The sequence below is a fragment of the Porites lutea genome, chromosome 1, assembly GCF_958299795.1.
Source record: "Porites lutea chromosome 1, jaPorLute2.1, whole genome shotgun sequence".
NCBI classification, from domain to species: Eukaryota; Metazoa; Cnidaria; class Anthozoa; order Scleractinia; family Poritidae; genus Porites; species Porites lutea.
This window is the reverse complement of record NC_133201.1, coordinates 55,794,639-55,819,242: the sequence shown is the minus strand read 5'-3', so window position 1 is coordinate 55,819,242 and position 24,604 is coordinate 55,794,639. Positions and strand designations below refer to the sequence as shown.

The 24,604-nt window shown below is 39.2% G+C and overlaps 1 protein-coding gene across 2 annotated transcripts; it reads left to right on the top strand.

The window, feature by feature from the left end:
* Positions 1-157: 157 nt before the first annotated feature.
* LOC140922429 (polycomb protein SCMH1-like) lies at positions 158-24,564 on the top strand. Of its 2 annotated transcripts, XM_073372419.1 has the most exons (17): positions 160-726; positions 2,562-2,775; positions 4,109-4,164; positions 4,841-4,921; positions 10,798-10,858; positions 11,924-12,193; positions 12,923-12,988; positions 13,094-13,138; positions 13,985-14,067; positions 15,009-15,243; positions 16,464-16,552; positions 17,636-17,867; positions 19,212-19,242; positions 19,324-19,919; positions 20,924-21,085; positions 22,644-22,762; positions 23,859-24,564. In XM_073372419.1, the coding sequence occupies exons 1-17, from the start codon at positions 652-654 to the stop codon at positions 23,985-23,987; spliced, it is 2,544 nt and encodes an 847-aa protein (XP_073228520.1). In that variant the 5' UTR covers positions 160-651; the 3' UTR covers positions 23,988-24,564. The 2 variants fall into 2 exon arrangements, with proteins under 2 accessions (XP_073228527.1, XP_073228520.1); XM_073372426.1 differs by lacking the exon at positions 12,923-12,988 and having other exon boundaries at positions 158-726.
* Positions 24,565-24,604: the final 40 nt, after the last annotated feature.

Genomic DNA, 24,604 nt, shown 5'->3' with positions numbered 1-24,604 from the left:
TGTCAAAGCGACACCAAGTGGGGAGGTGTAAGAATTTGATTACCTTAACTTGATCTTAAAATCCATTTTAAATATTTTCGTTTGGAAGAATGCATGTCATCGAAGATAAAAATGAATTTCTAAGTTATCAAAAACGTTTTCTCTATTATTCTGGCATTTTTATTGGGACAAAATAATGTTATGTATACCTTACCCTACCATACAGGGTATTTGTTGTTCGTTTGAAATAGCGAGTGTTTGGGATCTTCGGGTGGGCGATCGCGTGTCAGTTGTGTTCAAGCAATATTCGCCCATATTCCCAAAAAAAGATATATCCGTTTGAATATTTTTTGCATCATTTTATTTAAAAGAGACTGATTTAAACACTATCTGAAAGTCGAGAGCATCCTGTAAGAGTCTTTCACAAAGAGCCGTTGACGAATGTTCCCGCCAAATGGGACGCCATTTTGTTTTGTCATCGTTTGTGCGGTGCATGACGATTGAATCATAGCATGATGCATACTTGAAATGGCCAGTACCATTAGATAAAAGTGAAATATTCTCATTGGCGTCGAGTTTGTGATAAGGTGTGCCTTTGAATCGCTTTCCAGTGCTAGTGTTCTGGCAAAACCTTTTCGAGGTTCGGCGCCATATTGTTCTCTCGCGTGCTGCATGATGTCGGGAACGAGCGAGGCTGAAGCGACTTCTGGAAAGCAAAATGGTGAAACGTTTAACGAGGAAATGAAGGTAAGAATGATGGAACGAGTTTAAAATTTCAAGTTAAAACGTATGATCTTGTAAATCAAAGATGGAATCTTGGAAAGGACGCCCCGTGATCATCGGATCCAAAAGCAAATCACTAGCTCCATGTGGTTTTCTGAACATTATAACCTTTCAATGCACGCCAGGGGCATAGCTAGCTTTTCCACTATTTGTAGGCCTGGTTGACGTTCATTTCCAGATATTCTGAAAATTGCACGCATGACTAGTACGCACTGACCTCACCAACACTTTGACCTCTGAAGCGTTTTAGCTCACCCCAACAACGCATAGTTTATTACAAGCGGTAGAGTGATCAAACCAAAAATTTCTAGGCCCGGGCGTACAGCTCTGCCCCCGCATGCTGAAAAGGTAGAATACGCACATTTTGATCTTTATTTGGGATTTAGGTGTGTGCACTGATCTTTTTACGGAATACTTTCTACCCCTCCGCTACAACTTAACATTCGTTCTCTACCTTCTCCCCTACTATGGATGTCAGTTACAGGTCAAAATTAAATTCAGGTTAAAAAATTTTATTGGGCTGCCCGTGACGGCAACAACCAATTAAGTAATGAGAAGTGAATTTTTTTAATGTCAAAAAAAGATTAAATAGCAGACAGAACTCACAGAAGGCTTTAGGTATCCCATTACTCTTTCAATGGGGCCGATTACGGTTGGTGTGACATCTTAATGATTTTACCGACCCAATACGTGTAAATGTAAAAGTTAATTTTGCGGGGATGGGGCCGGGTCATTTCAAGTCATCTGGTGAATAGGTTTGGAAGTTGATTTGGAATGAACACAAAATTATTGCTTGTTGTTATTGACCCTTTATCTATGCTGAATGATTATCTAAATACAGTAGTCCATGTTGTTTGCCTGTGCAAAATGCCCTCCCACAGTCCACAATGGAAAAAGTTTAACTTGTTGCAATTCTCTCCCCGCGTGTAACAAGTCTTTCCTTACAAGAAAGGAATACGCTATTTGTAGATTGCCCCGTCAAATAGAAACACATTCACTTGGATATTTAGAAGGGCTTAAAATGAAATTAAATAAAATAATTAAAAGGAATAAAAAATTTAATTTAATTCAATTAAAAAAAAGGAGGGTTTGTCAGTGTATAAAAGGCTCTGTATTTATTGGATTATACTTAGTTTTTGGTAGTAAAAGTCTGTTAAAATGATTAAAAGGAGTGTTCATGAGAAAAAAAGTAGCAAATGCAAAAGGATACATCTATTGTGATCAATGGGCACTTTCCATTCAACCTAAAATTCCCAACCATTCCATTGGGCTAGTGGTGGGGCTAGCAGAAGGATTATATAGCCTCCCCCCCAAGCCTTAAAAAGAATGACCAAATGCCCCAGCCTTGAAATTAGCTAATAATCTCTGTCACATCTATGCATTGTATAAAAATTAATGATTAAAACAAAGAAACAAAAAAAAATGCACTTCATTTTTCAAGTATCAATGTACTAAGCACAGAGGCACTAGTAAGGGCGCTGTTTTTACATCTCCTACTTGCAAGCTGACCGCCATTTTTACATGGTCATTCAGGCAACACAAATTCTAGCCATTTGTAGGGCAAAGGAAGTCACAGACTGTACTTCTTTCTCAGACATGGTCTGGTCCCAAGGATCTAACCTCAGGACCTCCTGTTCTGCAGGCCAGCAGTCTACCAGCTAAGCAGGAAAAAAACAGTATTTGCATCTGAACGAAAATTTGACAGCAACAAAATCAATTAAAATGTAGAATATAGTTGCTTTAGAGTTTTCCTGGTGTTTTAGTTGAATGCATTATACATGTATATTTTTGATTTGCAGGATTATGCAAAGAGTACAATGAATGAGTTATTGGGAATGTTTGGTTATGAAGAAGAAATTACACGTGAAGCTGTAGAAGAACTGCAGATCAAGTTACTTCCAGAAGAAGATGAACAACTGAGGACCAATGTATTTAATAATACTGCAGAGTTAGAGAAGAACCGTCCTGAAGTTCCCAGTGCTGAGGAAACCCCATATGTGGTACAGATTCCAGGTAAGTAACATCCTACATTGTTGTAAACTTAAGCCTGGGAAAACAGCCCAAATTTTGTGATGCCATCACTGGTTTCCACACGAAATGATGTCTGGGAAACAAGCGCAGAAATTCCATGCTGATGACATGTCACTTCTCAGATATGGGTAGTACTATTGATTGGTTTTGCTATGAGGGAAGTTTGCTTGAACCAATCAGGAGCACTATATGTCATCAGTATGGAATTTCTTCAATCATTTCTCAGATGTCGTTTTGCAGGGAATTTGGTTGTGGCATCGCAAACATCGGTTGTTTTCTCAGGCTACAAAACACAAGTTTCAAATTGAAACTTGTGTTTAGTAGCCTGAGAAAACACAATTATTGTGAAATGCATTATTGTGACCTTCATACAACAAGCTTAAGTTGGCATGTATGAAACTGATATTTCTGGCAAATTAGAATGCATTTTCAGGGCATAAAATTGCAGTTAATAGTGACACCAATGCACCAAAATTTTTCGTGTTTTCAAGTGGAATTTTTTAAAATGTAAAGGTCTTTATTTTATGGAGGTAACTTGTAATAATACTTAGACTAAACTGAGGCCAATGGTGCGCTCATTTTAACCCCTCTCTCTACCAAAGCTCTTTTTAAAGCATAATTATTATTTAAAGCTACTTAAAGCTACACAAAAGGGAAAGAAGTCAAGAGTAGAATTTGAGATCACACCTGGGAATCAAACTCAGAATCTCCTGCACAGAAGGCTGCACACACTAACCGACTTTGCTTATCCTTACTCTTCCATCATGCATTCATGGAAGACGCCTTTGTTTTTAAAATGTGTTGAGATAAATCTGTAACGGTGATGGAAATCCAAACATCCTTAGTGTTCACTTGGTTCACACTCCACCTAGAAAGTCTGTTTAATCTTGGAATTCAAGCTCTCTGTGGGTTGATCCTTTTAATATTCCTTAGTATTACTTGGAGACACCTCCTGAGCATCATTTAGGATAAAAATTTATCAATACTGAAGGTTTTAATGCTTAAAAATAAGAGAGTAAAACCACAAGCAGGCAGCAAACCAGTGAATTATTGACAAATGTGACTGTGAGACAGGAGTCAAATTCAGGACTCTCCTTTTAGGAATTCTGCCTGAGATCAGCTATAAATGATACTGCTAATGAATTAATTTAGTGTGAATGTTGATGGCATTCAAATCCCTCTTTCTGGCCTCAGTTGTTCAAGACATGGATAATGTACGCAATATTGGTTTCCCAATACTTATCCACTGGATAGTAATTTATTTGGTGGATAGTGCTATCCAACATTTTAACAAAATCTTACTTGTTTTTTGAAGGTACTGAGAATGACAACGTTGCAAGAGTGTTACCTTCTTCAGCTGTGAATAATGCAGTAAGTCAACAGTATTATAGCTGATTCAGTAAGGTTGGGCATTAGGAAGCTACAGTATTGCATTTTTCTGTATACCCAAATGCCCAATTTCCAATTCCCAATGCTTAAAGCAACCTTTATTGAATCAGCTTTATGGGCATCTTAGTACTGATATTACCATTTTATAGCAAAAGAGATCAGCAGATTTATCTAAATAATGCATCCATGTAACCATTTTCTGATGTACTTTCCTATACATTCATGAATTTAAAAATCTGGAAGCAGCACACCATTCTCAGTCCATACATATTATAGTACTCCTTTTTCTAGCAATCAATACTTTATGTCTGACAGGTTACCATGGTTCAAAATAAGATCACAACTTTTAGCCTGAATCTGTAGGCTTTTTAAGGTTTAATATTTTTTTCCTGGCTGTCAATAATGAATGAGGACATCCCGTCAATAGTCAACAATATGTTTTATTTCGGTAGTTAAAGGAATCAAACTTTCAATGCACAGGAAACAATATCATGCAATTCTTGAAAACATGTTCATAGAACTGATGTTTGGGAAATCAATATCAAAAATTATCAGTATCACAAATTGGAAAGGTAAAAATGTTTGGATCACATATGTACTTAGATGAAAACTGGGCATAGAAATGCACCGTATTTATCTTTTTCTGTGTTTGTCTTAGGCCAGTCCAGTACAGCCCCTACCCAAGACTACTGTGAACCCAAGTGTTCCAAGTGAGACAAACAAGCCAGGGACAGCACTGGTAAGTTCTTAATATTCTTTTTAACAGTGTATATACCTGGAAATATCAAACGTCTCTTTTTCTGTCCTAATGCTTTTCTTGTTGTTTTCTTGCAAACCACTGAAATGTCATTGTGTGTGAGTTACGGGAATGTTATTGTTGAAATTATGTTCTTATAACAACCACGTCATATAGGCCAATGGATTTTCTGTGTTTCAAGATAGGATTCCTACAGCTCAAACAAATTTATACTACATTGCAAGGTTTTGTGTAAATATCGTGTATGCTGAGTTAAATTAATTTTCTGAACTTTCTCATTCCTAAGGCACCCTAATGAAAACTCAGGAAAAAAATTGCCTGTTTTTTTTTAAAATATTTTATTATGCAAAAATTCATGGTCCAAAATGAAATGAAATGTATATCTGACCAATGTTTTAATTGAATGGTCACGATTACAACATTCATCCATATTCTGAGGCACACACAAGTGCATCAGTTGTCTCTATGCTGGCTCTAGCCCCGACATCTCACATTATTAGAACAAAGGCTTGCTGTAAGAGCCAGGAGGCTGATTTAGCAACAGAAAGGGAATGTCAGTTGACAACGGGAAAGCACGCGGAAAGGACTGAATGTGACTTCAGGGGCCCAATTGGCTGCTCTGCCATTGGTCAAGCCAGTTGTTTGATTTGCACTTGCTGTCATCAACTGATGCTCCTGTTCTGTTGCTAAATCCACCTATTATTATTTGCATAGTACTGCACTGTACACATACTTTCTACACTGTAATATGTCTTGGGGTAATGTGGTAAGTCAAACTTGCCAAACTTAAAAGCTGGTTGTAGGTTTGATTTATACAAGATTTGTATTGTAGGCTGGTAAACTATTACTTTACAACGTAAAAGCCTTGTACAGTGTTAAAAAGAAAATAACCTTTACAGTACTTTGTGCCTGGCAAACCATATATGGTAATTGTGGTAAGCTACACCTTTAAGAGGTAGTATGGAAGAAATGGCCTTATATGTCTTTGTTGAATATTGCAAGCAACCAATAATACAATGATGTAGCGTCAAAATTGTGGTTTTAACCCAGTTAAGTGTGATTTGGACTGTTGTTTGCAAAAGCTTCATCAATTAAAAGTTCAGCAATGTTATGGAATGTTGAATGTGACATATTGTCTGGCCTTTGGCTTTCATTCTTTTTTTTCTTGGCTTTTTCAGTAAAAATTGCTTTTTGAGCTTAGAATGTAAGGCCATCACTTCCATCTGCCCTGTGACTCTTAGAGATAAGCACAAGGGCAGAGGTTTCATTTTTTTAAAGAAAAACATTTGCCTCTATCAGTGAAAGACAAAACAAACTGTGGCAAAAAATGTAGTTTCAAATTTGTAGAAGGATTCCCTTGGTGGGTTTAGGGCTTTCAATAGCTGAATGCAAGTTAAGGTGTCTCTTACATGTCTTACCGTTTACATGAATGTGAGAAAAATACATTGAAGCATATTCAAATTTCTAAAACTGTGTAGCTTACTTGTATAATTATCACATCTGAATCTTTTGCCATACATGGTTTGTTTTGCTTTGCTGTGATAGCACACAATAATATTGTGACATCATAGCATTTTGAAAGTTGGCAATGTTTTGGGTTGCAGCTGTGTCTGGTTTTGCTATAAGACAACATGAAATACAGCCCCTCTTGTATGTTAACTTCACTTTAAAAATGTTTGGGCCTTTTGGTGCTTACTACTGTGTACTTGCAGTTTTTAAGTACTACACCATTACTCCCTTCTCTCAGACAATGTCGTGGACCAAAATTGGCCACAGCTGCAATCAGTAATTGAAACCTCTGTTCCTCTTCTCAGGCTCCTCATTTCCTTGCTGAGCCCCCTAATGTCAAAGGTGTGTATTGCGTGGTGGCTAACCTTCCAGTCGTTAACAGCGGCTGCAAGACAAACATGACATTTAAGTTCTGGAATTGTATCATGTGTTCCGAGTACTTTGTGCAGAAACCAGAAGTTGTTTTCCGTGTTGAACATCCTCATTTGTTTGGGAGTCATCCTGCGTGGCTTTACCAGGCAGCAGTGTGTCAGAAATGTCACCAGAGTCTAAAATCATCCAAGAATGTTACTTTGACAGCGTCTGCTTCTCAAGATGTTACTTCGGCATTTTGTGGAGTAAATGCTGCTAGTATTGATCAGGAGAATGGAACATCTTTATCTGCACAAGTCATGGTCACAAAAAGTGGATCTCATGCCCCTGAATCTAATGTTGATGTCTCCATTCCAAACAGTCTTGAAAGTACATCTAGCATTGAGGTACCATCCACTGCAACAACAACCGAGAAGGACGATACTAAAAATGTAACACAGGTTTTCTTTGATTGTTATATTTGCTCAAAGCCTGTGTATAAAAACTCACGGCATGGGAAAATGCGAAGAAGCAAGTATCCAACACTGTTTAGTAATTTACCTGAAAGTGTTGGTTACCAAAGGGTATGCTTTACTTGTTCTGAAAGACTCACGCGTCAAAGAGACAGATATGTACATGCTGGTATTGCAGAAGAGGACAGAGATTATGCTGCACACATAAAGATATGGACAGGCAAAGATTTCACCAGTAAACTTTCCTCACCAACTACTAAAAACAGTGATTGTTCAACGTGTTTTGTGTGCGAGAAATACATCCCACCAAATGTCAATCAAGAAGTGAAGACATTAAACAGAACCAGATTCCCGTCACTCTTTTCAGCAGTTCCAGGTCAGATCATCAAGCTGTTGATTTGCGATTCTTGCCACAGGAAACTCTTGAAGGTCAAGAGTAGATTTGACGAGAATAACACAGTGGAAGAGGAGCGGGATTATTGGGTTTACATCAATAGCTGGAGAGACCGAAAAGGATTAGAAAATCATCTGTACAGTACTCATTATCCATGAGCAGGTCATTATTTTTAATGGCAACCCAACTTAATTTGTGATCTTTACAAATTAACAAATTATAAATTAAGTTTGGTTATCATCAAAAATGATAACCTGTCCATGTAATTTTGTATGTGTTTTCATTACAATAAGGACTTCTGAAAACAATCCTGTTTTGTGTTACTTAGCAAAGTAAATATATTATATTATATAATGGAATGTAAAGCTCTTCCTTCAAAAGAACCTTCTACATTTATATGCATTATGTTAGGACAAATAGATTACATTAATTTATTGTATTGTTAGTCATATGGCAGGCCATTTAAAAAAGAGATAAGTTATGTTTTAATTCTGTGAATGCTGAAAAAGAGGAAGCAGTTACTATAACCTAACACTGAGGTTATTTCTTAACTGAGGTAATTTCTTTAAAAAAAAAAAAAGATTTTTAAGTATGAAGTGTAACACACTCAAAACATAAGGTTTCAACTGTATTTACAATAAATATTATTGGTTTTACAATGTAACTTATCAGGTCAAGTAAGAAATACAATCCTGTTAGTAAATTCTTTTCTCAGTCTGTTCTTTAAGTAAAGGACTGAGTTTGTTTCTGTTAAGTTTTTTGTTCTGGCTGAGACAAGTTGGAAAAAAAGTAAGTTCTTTTAGTTACACTGAGTATGGACGAAGAACTGGTTGGTTTTAAAAAAGTGTGTGCAAAAGAACATGAGTAGGCTATACCGTGGGTTGTTATCAGTTAATAATATTTTTGATCTGTAGTATGTGTCTTAGTTATTAGAAACGATGGTTGTGATTAAATCAGAAAACTGATAGCTAGTGTTCATTGAGGTATACAAAGTTTGTACACTTGTTTGCATTGAATACAGAAAAGGTATAGTAATAGGCATTTCCTTTTTCAACATGACCCCAAAAATTTTCATGCTGGAGGTACAAGATATTCTGAAAAATATTTTGTAGAATAGTAGCAGTAAAAGCAATAATTGCTGCACTTTTCCCTCCTGTAATATTTGCAAAAAACATTCAAGGGTACATCTCTTCATTCCAAAAAGGACGTAGAGGGGACAGCAGTAATTTTGCTTCCACGTTTGCCACTCAGGTGCAAGGTGCTGTGCTGTTGTTTTAGGTCTCCTGGGCTTTCTCCTCGTAGGTGGAGTCCACTGTAGGGCAGTCTTTGGGAGGTGTTGCTTGGGTTCATTCTAAACCCATACCCAAGCAGTCTTGTGCATGTATGTTGGCATTTTTTTGTCCTCATCCACCAGCTGCACTATGTTGTTCCAGAGGATACCACAAATCTTTTTCAGAGATCAGTGTGAAAGTCATCTGGCCTCCTCAAGCATGCAATGTGTCCAATAGCCCATAGCTAGTGGACTTGCTATAGGGCTAGTGAATTTGTTCTTAACTTGCCCAATGGGCAGGTGAGGTTTTTTAGGGAATTCAAATTACTGAAGAACTGTCCTGCTAATCAAAAAGTTCTTGGGGCAAGTTAGAATGGCTTTTGGGCTAGTACATGTTAGCTACAGCTTGCCACTTTGGAAGGCTGTAAACTGACTTTCTTCGCACCCTACTACTCAAAGTACTCTGTACAACTCTCCAACCTTTTAAGCTGTAAAATTATTATACTGACTTGACATTACTGTCATAAAGATGGGCATTGGTATGTAGACTGTTGGGCTTAGACCTCTAGATATGAAGCAGTGCAGCAAAACAGGTTGCACTTTTCCAAGGACTGGCAACTATCCATCCTGTTACAAGAGATGGAGGGGTAAAGGGTGTGTCACACTAGTCGTTTATTCATGCAACTTTGGCTGCTAGACAGCTTGTGTAGATTTATTGTGCAGTCATTAATATAGCCTGTGCCACTGATAAAACTAAACCTCTGGTCTGCGAGCTAGGGCCAAAATCCTTGTTCTAGGTCTTCTCCTGTGTAGAATTTGAGTACAGTCTATGATGCCTGTTAAAAAAGCCATTGTTCGATTGGCCAATCAGATTGAAAGGACATTTGAAATGCACTTCCAGTAATTTGTTGAGTCTCTTGAGCCAGAACAAGTAGCTCAACCCATGTTATCCCAGATGCTAGTGCAGTGTTCTTCTCACATTACTACTACCACTACTACTGCCACTACCACTACCACTACCACTGCCTCTATCACCACCACCACTACCACTACCACTACCACTACTATTACTAGTAATAGTAATAATAATAATAATAAATGAATGTTCCATTCCACTTTATTTTTCTTTGGCCAAAATTGTAAGTGGTATTTTGAGTGTTTTAAAGACTTTTTAATCTGTAAAAATCTCTTTGTTTCTGAGCTAACATGCTGGCCAGCATTGCACTTCTTTTGACAAGAAGGTTGTTAAACTAACTCCAAGCCATTCAGTTTTTATTAAAGTTCAGTTGTATTGTGTAAAGCGTGTCCCCAAAAAGCCACTGCTAGATTTTAGCTTACATTTTCAAAGTGTTTACTGTGAATACAGCTTAGCTTGCATCAGAGAAGAAACTAAACCTCTAGTTGAGTCCTTCAACAAGCCTGTGCCAACTGTGTAGCAGGATTTGCACTATGGTTGGCCTGTTAAAAAAGCTATTATCAATTTACCAATCCGGTTGCAGGAAAATTAGAAATGCACTCCTGGCTATAACACTGGTCATGTCCATTGGGACCCAGAAAAATTAGAGTCTCTGTGCAGTTTTGTAGACATTACTAACGGAGGTTAGATGTAGATAACATCTGTGATGCACGCTAATTTCAGCTTTGACTTGAACATTTTGAAAAAAAGATACATCATTTCAGGTTAAGAGACTTGTTTTACACATTGATTAATAGTATTTATTTTTTGGAACATTTTCACATCTTTGGTATCAAGAATTTGGTTGATGGAAACATGACAATAAACATAATTTTGTTCATGGTTCTGTGGTTGGATGTAACATCTCATTTACCTTCAACTTTAGCATTCTTCCAATAATTTCAGGGTGAAACAGCAAATGAAGTACCCAGCTCTTCAAGCCGGAAAGATGTGGAGGAAAGCAGTGGTGAGTTTATGACGAACAATGGCATATTTTTTAATGACAGTACGTGATCTAAAGTGACAGGCATTTAGTAGGTCCTCCCGTGTTTGTCTCTTAGGTGTCGTCCAAATGACCCAGTCGAACCTTTGCTAACCACCACCTCTGTACAAATGGTGACTTTTTTTCATCCTGGCAGACAAAAAATCCATACATTGACTCTTGTTTAAAACCTCCCTACTGCTACAGCAGCCGCCTCTTTATAACGACCACTTTCTTCTATCCCCAAGGTGGCGATTGTAGAGAGGTTCGACTGCAGTTAGACCCCTTTTTCACTTTAGTTCATAAATTCTTTTAATCTGAAAAAATTTAATGAGCATTGCACCAGCATTTTGTAGCATAGAAGTTTCAGCAGTGTATCCGTTGCACTGTTCAGAATAATATGGTTCTACCAAGTGTCAGGTCAAAGGTTTGAACCCTGATTAGACAAGACCTGGGTAGCTAACGGTGAGATCAGAAATTCGCTAACAGCAGCAGCCAGAGATACCTTCTTTGCCGAAATCCAATCTCTCTGAAATTACATATAAAAGAAATAAAACTTCATTAAATATAATGATTTTTAAAAGTTTTTTCCTTACAATATCCTGTTGTTAAATACAGTTAACCCTTTGTCTAATACAGACATTAGATAGATCTAGAATCACATTTACAGCAAATGGCAATTAGTGCCATGTGACCCAGTTTTTCCTTTACTTGCGATTATTTTGTTGTTTATTAAGAATACAATTTTTTAAGGTAGTTTCACGCCAATTTCATGTAGAACTATTTTGGACAGTTTTTATCTGCAGATTATTGAATTTAAGAAACTGTCAACTTGAATCTAAGGTTCACTGTTTGTCATTAATGTGATTCTAATAATCTCGGAATTGTCAGGGCAGATAATCGGTTTATATCTTAAAATGAGGTCCTCATAAGGTGTCCTATTTAAGGCTGATTAATGTGGTATATTAAAGTTGAAAGTTGACCGAATAGATTGTTTTGAAAGGGATTTTTTTAAAAATTAAAGTAACAAAGTATGTTCTTTACAAATAGGAGTGTCAACATCTGATGTATTTGTCGCCTACACTTCTTCACCACCCAAGAATTCATGCCAGAAAGTGCGTCTTTGCTCATGGTGTAAGAAATCAACTTTGTTGAAAGATTTTACATCCAGTGATGGTGAGAAGGTGGTTTCCTGCAAAGGCTTGTGCTCTGCAACGTGTTTTGAACAAGCTATGAAAAATATCAAGGAGAATGATGTTCATATAACCAACACTCAGGAAAATCTGCGATCTCAAGGGCTACCTGGAACAAACAAAACTGGTGAGTGTTAACCCTTTCAATCTCAGAAGTGATGAAAGTCAACCACCCCCCCCCCCCCTAGAGGGCTTGTTTATCTCAAGGGAAAGGTGGGGGGGGGGGGGGGAATTAACTTTGTTCTTCTGAAAAGGGGGCTTATTAGAGAAGGGGGGGCTATAGGGGATTTGTAAAACAGTAAATGATGGCCTGCATAGTGGGTGTCAAAAGGGGTAGGGGATTTGGGAGGAAGGGAAAAAGGGAGGGGGCCGGGGAGGGGTCCCATTCTCCCCCTCCCCCTTCCCTTTTTGTCCCTAAGTAACTGAGTGGAGTGCCTATAAACCAGGTAAAGCGGAGAAGTACACTTCCTCTCTAAACAAAGAATGTTATTAAATTTTGTTATACCAGGGTTATGTTATGTACAAGGTTTATGCCTGCTTGTAAGAGTGTAATTATAATACTTGTATGACTTAACTTTCCTCTGAATCAATCAATCAATCAATCAAAAACTTTATTTCACTTCGAATTTCAAAAGATAGCATCAACTAATGCTAATATCTCCAAAAACAAATAGAAAATAAATGACAAAGGTAATTAGAATAAAGTAATACTATATATTATGTACAAGTTTAAGATAATGTAGAAACAAGAAAATTATTATATACATTGTGACTACAGTAACTAGTGATAAAACTAATTACAAAAGGAGCAGCATTATTTTATTATCAAATCTAAATGTCAGTAATGTTCTTCTAGTCCCAGAAACATCCTCGCCAACTGCTCCAATCACTCGGTCAGCTTCAAGGGGATCTGCAAACAAACGTATGTGCCCAATTTAGTTTGTTTGGTAATCAGTAAATCTCAATCCTGCATTTATGTTTAAGCATTGTTTGTCATTGATTTAAATAAACTGGATCTTTTTTTCAGCCAAGGATGAATCTCCTATTCCACCTAAGATGCCCCCAGCCCAAGGTATGACTCATATTGGCAGATTTTTTCTGACGTCATCAGCATTATGTAGTTTAGCCATACAAGGCATGCATAGGCCTGTAGAAGGCAAGCAATATGTAAGGAAAATATTAGCCATCAATATAAATTATGCAAAAGTGCTGGGTGGCAAAAATCGTTAATGAGCGTTACATTTGTAAATTCTTTTGTAAAATTTTGAGTCTTAAACAGATTTTCTCCAAAACTATTTTGGTGTACTGGGCTCAATTTTTCATAGATAACTAATACTGCTATGCAATTTCAATATTCAGAGATGCAGCAGTATTATTTATTAGTCAATTCCAAAACCACTTATGTCCCCCCAGGGCGTTTGACTTTTTTGAAAAATTTTTTGTCAAATTCCCTGGTATGTTGGCAGTTTAGATGGTCAAATGCCCCACCAGCTAGCACTTCAAAAAGGGTCATATCCCCCGCCCACCAGCGACTATTCAAAACTATTCCCATGCGTCAAACTGTTTATTCAAACGTAGATATCCTACGAAACACAACCAAAATATGGTCCAACAAAATGTGAACGCAGTGCTCATGCTGAATGCGGAAAGATTTGAGAAATCCTTTTGCTTGTGAAGCTGACCACGACAGTCAAATGCGTTACTGGGTGGGCCACATTTTGGGTCAAGTTCCCCATTGTATGGAGCAAAACTCCAGTCAAATGCCTGGGGTTTGCCCAGTGGGGGGAGGGCAGTTTTGGAATTGACTAGTACATTATTTTAATAGCTTAATTACCGAACGATAAGTTTATGTTAATGAGGCAAAAAATGTAAATAATGGCTGCTAACGTTGGTTTTTTTGCCTTCTTGCATTTCTTAGCTGGTCCTCGTGGTGTGTTTTCTTGGAATGAGTACCTGGCTGAAACTGGGTCAGTTGCGGCTCGGTGGCACTTTTTCAAACAGGTAGTTGCACTCACACAACTCATTAATCTAGCTAACAGTACTTTTGATAGTGAAATATCTTGTTTCTCAGATACTGATTGTTAGTAGAAGCTCTTACAGGGAAACGACGTAAGGTTGCCTTGTGGTAAATGTAAACGTCTTAGAGGGTTCATCATATTCTCGATTCACACTGATAAAACTTGTTTAGGTTCAACAAAACGGTGTCATAGCCATTACCATGGTTTTATGTTAACAGTTCCTATCTAGAATTGTATAAACTGTCTTTCTCTCACTTTGGGGCTAAGCTGTGGAGTGAGATACCCTGTCACATCTGAATAAATTTTAAAAAACTCTGCAAATTACTATTTGACATTTTGAATACAGAAGATGACTATATTGATATGCCTACGCCCAAGGTTAGCAAATCAGCCAAAAAATATTTCGTTAAATGAATTCTTTGCATACCCGTTTGTACTTTTACAAGTTGTTATTTAGTTGTGTTATTAAGTCCTCAACCATATTACAATTTTTATTTCATTTATTTGTAAACTGTAAACTTCCCTTAGTTAGCCTTGGTCTTCATTTCTTCTTACGCATGCACTGTCCTGCCACCAATAGCCTTGCTAGCTGTGGGTAGTGCTTCTGTCATATCATCTGCTTATTTATAAAGTTTTGTTGTTGTTTGTTGCCCAACGGCCCACCCCTCTGACGAGAGCCTCTGAAGCTCAGTTAACTCAAATTATCTGCAAAACGAGTTTGGTGACTTTTCCCACGTAATAAATTAGCAGTCGTAATCTTACTTTGGCAAATATCAAAATAAAATTGTCACTCGCAAATCGCTTTATGTCAGAACAGGGCTTTTATACAGTTCCACTAGATGTGTATTTATATTCTTTCTTAATTTTTCGTTCCAAAAGACCTTATTGGTCTCCTTATTTGTTTTATGGCCTTCTTTGTTGTAGTCCTCCACACCTCCTTACAATGGCTTTGAATGTAACATGAAGCTAGAAGTGGCCGATCCACGGATAGTGGATACCATGTGTGTGGCGACAGTTGTGGGGATGTTAGGGCCTAGGATAAGATGTCGATTTGATGGCACAGACAGTGCTAATGATGTCTGGCATTTAGTGGACTCTAAAGAAATCCACCCTGTGGGATGGTGTGAGGGAAACGGAGGACGATTACAACCCCCTGTGGGTAAGTAATGAAAAACGACGGGTGTGCGTAGAAATAACACTAACCACAGGCATTCCAGACATACTGTATGAATAAATAGAACACTTCTTATTTGGTGAATGTGACCTTCAAATGCAAAACTCGACAAAATGCCGTTTAAACCGGCCGGGAACAGCAAAAAAATATAATAATAGTCATTTTGAATCTATTACAATGGATTTTTGGTTTTCCTTTCTTCAATAAAGTCAGATTTTTAATCATCAATATCACAAAACAATACATCTATGAAGGCAAAAATAGGAGGACAAACAACAACTACAACCAAAATAAACATGAAGTTCTTATATCAACTGAACAATTATCTTCGTGATCTAGCGCCTTTAAGTACAATTGAGAAGAACGTGTTCTCTTTGCCTTGGCATCTGCTGTTGGTTAAATAGTAATGTCTATCGGATAAGAACAAATAACCGCAGACCTCATCTCACCGTTTTTTATTGATTTGACTGATCTTGGGACGTAAACGAACTCATACTGCTATTCATAAAGACTTGTTGACGTGGACGCTCTTAGTGTGGTTAACCTGCCTGGTCGTATCCCCCATAAATAGAGGGAAGACTTAGATAACAATGACCTCAACCAGGTTGTGGCGTCCAGCGGTTTTAGTGAAAACAAGGATTTGGGTGGCGTGCTCAGTCTCGCGGGTTCATAAAGCTTTGTCTCGGTCAGTCTTATCTAAAGATTTTCTCAATAGAGACCTTTATAGTCGAGGACGAGGAAGATATTTCGCGTATTGAATTCTCAAAAAATATACAACCCAGAATGCTTCATTGTATGTTTTGTAACCTCTTTTGGTGAGGGATGTTTAACCCTCTCCCAATTGAAAATGAGAAAACTTTGATTCTAACCGTTGATAACTTGTTCCCCCACTGACAATGACATTCTCGCTAGAACTCGTAGTAAATTGACGACGGTTATCACGTTTTCCTGCCAAAATGACGTTGGTTCACGTGTGCGCATTACTTAGTATTGAGAAAATCTCATACTCGTAGTTGTCCACGTTTTAGAATCTAAAGGTCTCTATCGGGTTGGTTCATCGGGGCAAATTCAAAAAATACATAAAAGAAACAACGAAAAACAAAAACACTATGCTGAGAGCTGTAATAATAATTACTTGGGAGCTTAAAGTTACCCCGAAAAAAAGTACCGCAAAACAACGCAATGATTCATCTTTCCTGTTACAGGTTTTAAACTTGATCCTGGAAAGTACTCTACCTTTCTTGCCAAGACTCTTACCACTGCAAAACTGGCTCCCGTAAGACTCTTTAAAAGAGTAAGTCAGCCTCACTTTATTAATGACGTCGCTTAAACAATTTTAACCTGAGCAATGGTAAGCAACCTAGGGTTTGTTTTCGTTACTTCGCAAGTAACAGAACTTGTACTACTCTAGGAAACTTAAAGCATGCTGATCTGTTGGGTAGTTCCTCTTTCCCCTTATAATCAGAGGGTACTCGTACCAAGTGGTTTACTCGCAAACTCCCTCTTAATGCGATGGAATTGTCAGAGGAACGCAGGGTTAGATTAAGTAAAGAAAAATGTTTTACACCCAGGGCTCAAAATAAATTTGGAATAGTTGTCGGTCGTGTTGAATGGCCAAAGAAATTTTAGCTCGGTCTTGTCTCTCTTTTGACCGGTCGAAATGTTAAAAATAACACTATAATAACTTGACCGTACTGGCCTAGCAAGCAAAAGCATGTCTAGTGAAAAAAGATACTTGTCCTCTTAAAACGTAATTGTGTGAAAGTGTAGTTTTGTTCCAGGCCCCGGTTGTTCAAACAATGGATAGTGCTATCCACCGGATAAATCACTCTCCAGCGGACAAGTATCAGGGAAACCAATTCCGTTATCCACTGGATAGTGATTTATCCGATGGATATCGTTAGCCGCCTGTCGAGCAACTGGGGCCTGAGTCCTGTTTCAGGCCCAGAAAGCTGTTGCATGTTTATCGTGTTTGCAATGAGGATCAAAGTTTCAATAATTTTGAAAATGATGCAATGAAACTATCAGTTAACGAAGCAAAATTGACTGGTTTGTGGGCGAGGAACTGTGCTTCTATTCAACAAATTTTGACTTCAAAATTTGCCCTCGGGCCCGAAAAGTTTCCAAGCCTTGCGAGAAATGGGGCCCTGGTCGCTTATTAAGTTAACGTGTCCGGTCAAAATGACCAGCAAACCGAAAATTTGTCCAAACAAATGGTCATCTTGGCCCCAACATTGTCCGTTGTCCGGCCATTATTTTGAGCGCTGACGCCCTAGGCGTTTTTTTAATTTAAATCCTTGTCGTCGATTCTTGCGTTACCAAGCTTCAGATAAGCCAGAACCTGATTATTAAAGTAAACTGTTCTCTCTTTTGCTAGGAGCCAACATCGCCAAAGGAAAATTTCTTTGAGGTCGGCATGAAATTAGAAGCGCTAGATCCTAAAAACCCACTTCTGATCTGTGTAGCGACAGTGGCTGGAGTCGATGGAGATAAAATCCGCGTTGACTTTGATGGATATCTGGGCTCAGATTATTGGTGTAGATATGACTCCAGGGATATCTTTCCTGTCGGATGGTGCTACTACAGTGGTCATCCTTTACAACCACCAGGTAAACAACACCATCAACAACAACAACAATAATAATAATATTAGTCATGTGCATTGCTTCGCTTTCCATAGTTTCAAGGGGCTGGCGCTTTTTCCCGCTCTTTCTTTTGGTTGCGCGTTCTTCAGTTTCCCGCCTTTTTCGTTAGCTGCGCATTGTTTTCCGCGCTCCTGTTTTGATTGCATTCCTGCTTCCTGCTTTCTCTTTGGGTGAATTTCGTTTCTCAACCGCGCTTTTTCCTGGCTTTGAAGTTTGCTTCTATGTTATATTCCCGCGCCTGCGCTGTTTATCTTTTGCCATGCTTTCTACAGTCGGTATTGCTTGTTTTCCCTCCTTTTCGTGATATGCTGTACTTCTCTCGTGCTCTCCCGCTCTCTTTCGTCTACGCTTTCTCCGACCCTTCAATGAAAACTAGGTGTTTTGTTTCACTGCGAGTTTTCAGCACATTTTTTGACATCTGCATCTGCAAATTACTGCTTGAACAATAGGATTTTAGGTAATGTCTACATGGAGGGAGGGAGATCTTAGTACCAGCAAGATCCTAGTAGGTGGAACAACTTTTCGTTCGGTTTACATGCAGAGAAGGAATTAAAGATTAAAGATAACCCACTGAACGACCCGCCGCTGTTTTTATGAGGTTTATCCCTAGGACTAAGATCTTCCTAGCGAACCCAATCCGTTCTTTGGACTAGTATCTTCTTACCTCTCCGCTAGGCATATCCTAGTACAGTCGAACCTCCACAAATGACCACCTCCGCCTTAGTAAAGACAACAGTAAAATAAACAGAACTACTGTAATAAACGGCGTTAAAGTTCGCTTGAATTGCCCACAGCATTTACTTACAATCTCAAAACTGGTATTCATTAGACAGTTATTTATGTCAGCCCTGTTTATCGCAGTTCTAAGGGGCTGTTATATGATACCGGAATGACTTTCATTCCGGAATTAGCTTCATTGCAGAGTGAAGTTCATACTGCATTCACTTGATAAAACAGACCGGCTTAGCCTAAGCGTTAACTCTCGTGGTTTTCGCGCCGATCAGATACGCATGCGCCACACGCCCTAGACTACACGATTTGCGATTTAGTTCGATCTCAGTTTACATGATACCACAACGAAATTTCGTACCAGAACGAGAATTTCATTCGGACTAAAAACCGGATTGACTTTACAGGAACGAAATTTCGTTACAAATATGGCCGGGAATGAACTCGTTCAAGAATGAAAGTCATTCCGGTATCATTTGAATAGCCCTAAAAGGATGGCAAAGTAAGATAGTATTTTACTTGTTGAGAGAAAAGCTGGCAACTAACATTATTTCTACGATGTAATTTTTTGTATTCAAGGTAAAACGAAGAAGGCTTTAAAGCATTTAAGGTAAGTATAATCACCTCTGTTCAGTTTTTGTAATTCAACCTACTGTGGTGTTCGTTGCTTACGAAGAAACCTTTTTTATAGTGCCAAAACAAAAGAAAAACTGCCCGAGAAACCCACCAAACCAGAAAAACCAGAAAAGCCAGACAAACAAGAAAAAAAGAAGTCTCAAACTACCTCTCCAGTACAACCGGTACCACCAACAACCAAACCCAACCCCACCCCCACGGTCAGTACACCATCTACTACTCGCCGTGAGTCGCCGTCATCTTACTTGTCTTCAGCCTGCGATGGGGATGAATTGATACTTTCTTACACGGTTCAAGTGTTCATTAACCACGGCTGCTACCCAGGCCCGCATCTGAGCCGAGCCAAAGTGTTGGGACTACCAAGCTGCTTTCGAGGCACTGTGTTAAACGTGGCTAGAGACTGTTTTCAGTCGATTGTAAACGCTGGCATTGAACCTGTTACGGTGTTTGGGATTCTGAAGCCGGGCGCCGGCAAAACAAAGATCACCGTCAACAACGGCAAGCGCACATTAAGTTGTTTTCTACAGAGCATGGATCGAGTGTCGAGATTTTGGTGCGTGTTGGACAAGTTAGCAGAGAATCTCAAGTGCTGCGAAAACATGTTCAGCGGAGATCGCATCTCTGGAAAATGTCCTAAATGCGGCGGAAGTGGTAAGAGTCTAAGTAATCGTACTTTTCTACGTAATATGAAGTGTTTTAAAGCCCCGTGCAAACGGACGCAACATTGTTAGCGAACAACTTCCAACATTGTTGGATGTTACGTGTTGCGTCCGCTTACACACCCTGTGGCATGGTGTTGCGTGTTGTCGGGAGTTGTTGCGCAAAGTTTGAAACCGGTCAAACATTGTTGGGAGTCGTTCTGTCCGTTTGCACGTAGCTTAAAATTGTCCCGGATCGAACCCCGTTACTAAGACACGAAGCGGACATTAGAAAGTGTCCGTATTAAGTGCGGGTCATGTAATTGGATAAAAAAAGAAATATTTCGTTTCTATGGAAAAAATACTAAGGAAAAAAAGAGAAATCATTACTTCAATTACAAACAACACTCTGCATGACTAATTTGTTGCCAAAAAGTCGGAGAATGGGGTCTAGATTTATCCCGTCTACTGTAACATTGACATGCCGTCATCCGAAGGGTTTTGTACCTTACGAAAAAGTAGGGCTAATTGCAGCACACAGTTGACAAAGAGGTGTCCGTATTAGTGGGGTTCAATTTCGGGAGAATCTGTTGATTATACTAGAAAAACGAGTTCATTTCCCGCGTGAACGGGTCAGTTTTCGTATTAAGCGCTTGAATTAGAGAAAAAGTAAGGACTTTCCCCAGGGACAAAGACAACGATGGGTCTGTATTAAGCGGGTGTCCGTAAAGAGGGGTTCGGCTGTAGTCAGCTTGTGTAGTAGGCACCGAAAGGGGTTGGAGGAGGGAAATAGAAGGGTTCTCTGTTTTCCGTTTGCGTTTTTTCGCTTCCCCTCCCCTTCCGTTTTTGCGCCCGCTAAGCTGGCTTTTCTGGCAGTGTACGGTACTGGTGCGCATGCTCCCTCTCACTCTCGAGAATTTGACACGCTTCATCACCATTGCACTTTATTAACTTTGTTGCCCAAGTGGGGCCGCTTCATGTAAATTTGATTGTAGTTTGAATGATTGTTTTCATCAGCGCCAAGACGCAACACTGTTCTGCCAGATTCACCTCCAGCAACCTCACAGGTAAATGCCGCGAGCACCTTCAAGAGAAGTGCAAACAAAGATCGCGATCTAGAGGAAGTCAAGCGTACGCGGATTACAATTGATGATGACGATGATAATAATGATGATGACGGTAAGGTTAAATAACAGTTTATTGCACGTTATATTTTCTCACATCCTGGGCCCTCAGACCTCAATCAACAACTCAAGCAGTTTATTTTGTTTATAACGCCGATTATGCGTCCTTATTCGACATGGAACTTGAGAAACTATCTTAGACTTGCCCACAAGTCGAGCTCAAAATTTCTCTCGAGCGCAAAGCGCGAGCTAGAAATTTTCCTACTACCGGAACCGGAAACGAGAAGCGAAGGTCTTTGAGAAAGTCTGAAATTACCTGTGAATGTCAAAATCAAAATCACAGCCTTGGGTCAAGCAATTTGTCTCGCAAGCATTATATCAGACGTTACAAGCAACGAAAACGAACTTTGAAAATTGTCAGGCTAACAAGTTTTCAAAATCCACAATTTCAATCGGCTTGTTTATCCGTTCCTCCTTTTGTGTTTACTGTTTTGTTGATACCTTCATTAAACCTTTTGAGCAGTTATTTTCATGTTTCACTTAATTTTATGGCAGTCCCCACTGTTTAACCTTTTCACTGCCAAATGTAGCCGAAGGCAAATTCCTACCAAATTTCCAAATTTCATTTTTTAAAATTTTGAGAAAAAAAAAGCATCATGTGAAAGTACAGACAGAGAGCTTTCATTTGAATGGTCACATCTTAGGATTTCGTCTGCATACTCAAAAGTTAGAGTCACCTTACAAAACTCCATCAAACACTCTGGCAGTGAAAGGGTTAAATTTTGATAAATTTCATGACACAGCTCCTTTAACGTAAAGGTTCTGTTTAGTGTCTCATGACTTGATAGCATATTCCTTCCTCTTCGTTTTTATTATCACGATCATAATCATAAGTAGGTGAAACAACATCATCCGGGTGAGTGTAGTCCTGAGACGAGAACGACTACAAGTACGAGATTTAACTTAAAGGCCGATCGATACACACGAAAGATTTTGCCCTCGGAGCATGCTCCAGGGGCACGCTCCGGGAGCAAAGCTCCTCCGTGTGTACCAACGATTTCATGGGTACACTTCATCCTCGGGAGCAGAATTTCCACCCCGCAAAATGCTCCACGATATTTAACCGGTTAAATATTTGGGAGCAAGCTCCCGGGGCAAATTGAGCAAACTTGAAAACGCTCCCTCGTGTGTACTGACATGTGCAAAATGAGCCTGGAGCATGCTCCGGGAGCAAAACCCCTCGTGTGTATCGGTCTTAAAGTTTTTGTGCGTGTTCTAAAAAAGACATCCTGGAAAGCTTCATTTTACTGTTTTTCACTAAAAAGGTTAGTACGGTTATTTATACTGAAGGAAGTTCTTAACCCCTCTCCGATAGCAAAATGATAACTCTTCTTACATTTGATAACTTGTTTCCGCTACTCCGACATTCTTGCTAAAACTCGTTGTAAAATGACGACGGCTACCACGTTTTCCCGCCAAAATAACGCTGGTTCACGCGTAAGCAATACTCAGTATTGAGAAAATCTCGTACTCGTAGTCGTCGTCGTCTGAGAATCTAAAGTTCTCTAATGTGTTATCTGGGTGGAATCAGACATTTTTTGTTATCTTATCAGATGTGAGTTCTGCAAAAGTCGGGTCCACGTCACCTCCTACAACGTGGTCTGTGGATGAGGTGGTTAAGTTCATAGAGAAATCTGAGCTTGCGGAACATGCGGATATGTTCAAAAAACACGTGAGTAAATTTACTGAAAGAAAATTACACTTAATTTGTATATTCGGACCCTCCGTGAATTTATTTCTTACACTTACAGTATCACGCTTTGTAAGTAGTCACCAAAATCGCGAAGCTTTTTAAGTCCTTGGTATGAACAAAGTGAATCCCCTCTTTCAGAAGCGTTCCCGAAAAATGTAACTAGCCTCCGATAGCGATCAAGGGTAGCTATTAGAATTGATAGTCAATGGTGCTGTGTTTGAATTCACGCTAAAACTAAAATTGATTCAATAGGGGTTTTACGAAAATAATCAAGAGCAAGTTATGAATACAAATCTTTCTTTCCAACCTCCCCCCCCCCCCCCGCTTTCACCTGACCCAACAGCTCTTGGCAACTTTAGGTCTAGCCCTCATGGCAAGCTTGCACCCCTAGAAAGGCTGAAAAGTTAGGGTGAGAAGGGTCATCTCAATTTACCACCCTTGCACAGGGATACAAAGACTACTTTTGGTGTAGGTTTAGGGACCCGGTTATGGCGGAATCCCCGAGCTCCTTTAGACCCGAAATATTGCTGAAATTTTGTTTACTGTTAATGACGGGGGACAGTTTATGCCCTAGCGTCTAAACTCCCAAAAGTTTGAATCATTTCCCGTGCAAGGAGACTGTTTTGACGTGTCTAAGTGTAATCGCTTCTTTCTGGGATAGGTTTCTGAACCAAGGATTTATATAAACACTTTGTACTGATTTTCGTCTAGTCTCTTGCGCTTTTCGTGTAAGGGCTTTTGTCAGTGACTTCCCAATCATACCCAGTTTTTAACGTACCAAAACGTGGATCGTATTTGATACTACAACAACTCTGAAAGCCTTACAGTCCTTACAGCACTATTTCATACCTCGGATCATTATACGTATCTGGGTAACTGCCCACCTACCCCTCCCCTAAATCAACATTTTGCCCTAAGTGAGGAGTAAGAGTTAATGTTGGTTTAGGGGAGGAGTAGGTGGGCAGTTACCCAGATACGTAATCAATAATAATCATAATGATCCCACACCGAGTGGTGACAAATCCAGATCATTTAGCGGTCGCTGAGATCCAGCCACTCCTTTCTTTCTCATCAGGAAATAGATGGCAAAGCACTGCTTCTTTTAACCCGAGAAATGATAATGTCCTACATGGGCCTCAAGCTTGGACCTGCCATCAAACTGTTGGGCTGTATAGAGGATTTAAAACCCAAGAAATCAAGATGAAACATTTACTTGGATGCTTACATTTCATTCTGCGGAGCGAGCTTGATACCTTCGCTCCAAAAACACCTTGTCAGAACGTTTCGCGTTGGTCAACGACTGAGTTCATACTTCACACAATGATACTCACTAAACTTGCTCAGCTATGCTACCAGGCTCAAGGAAAAACATGGTGTACGCTCGACATGTACATAGGTGAAGACAACGTTAGGGATATTTATCTTAGTTTTAATTTGTATATGGACCTTTTAAATACAATTTCAATCATTTCCATACGAAACTACTATATCTAATATGTGATTTCGCCCAGTGCTTCTACGATGCTGAGCCAAAGCTTTAGAGATCCCGAGAGCACAGGAAGGAAACCGTGCGAGACAGATTGCGTTTCCCGCTCATGGCTTCTCCCGATACCGCTCGAATGGAGAGCTTGCTCGGGCTTGATGGGAGCTGACCCCCGGCACGATACAAAAGTGCTTCTGTCGCAACCGCATGGACGCACAATGTAACGATTTCTATTTCTTTTTCGTGACATCAATTTATCACTTCATGATGTAGATAATAAACCGTACTCTCCATAAAACGACTTCCCGTAACCCATTACTGACTCTTCCTCTCTCCTC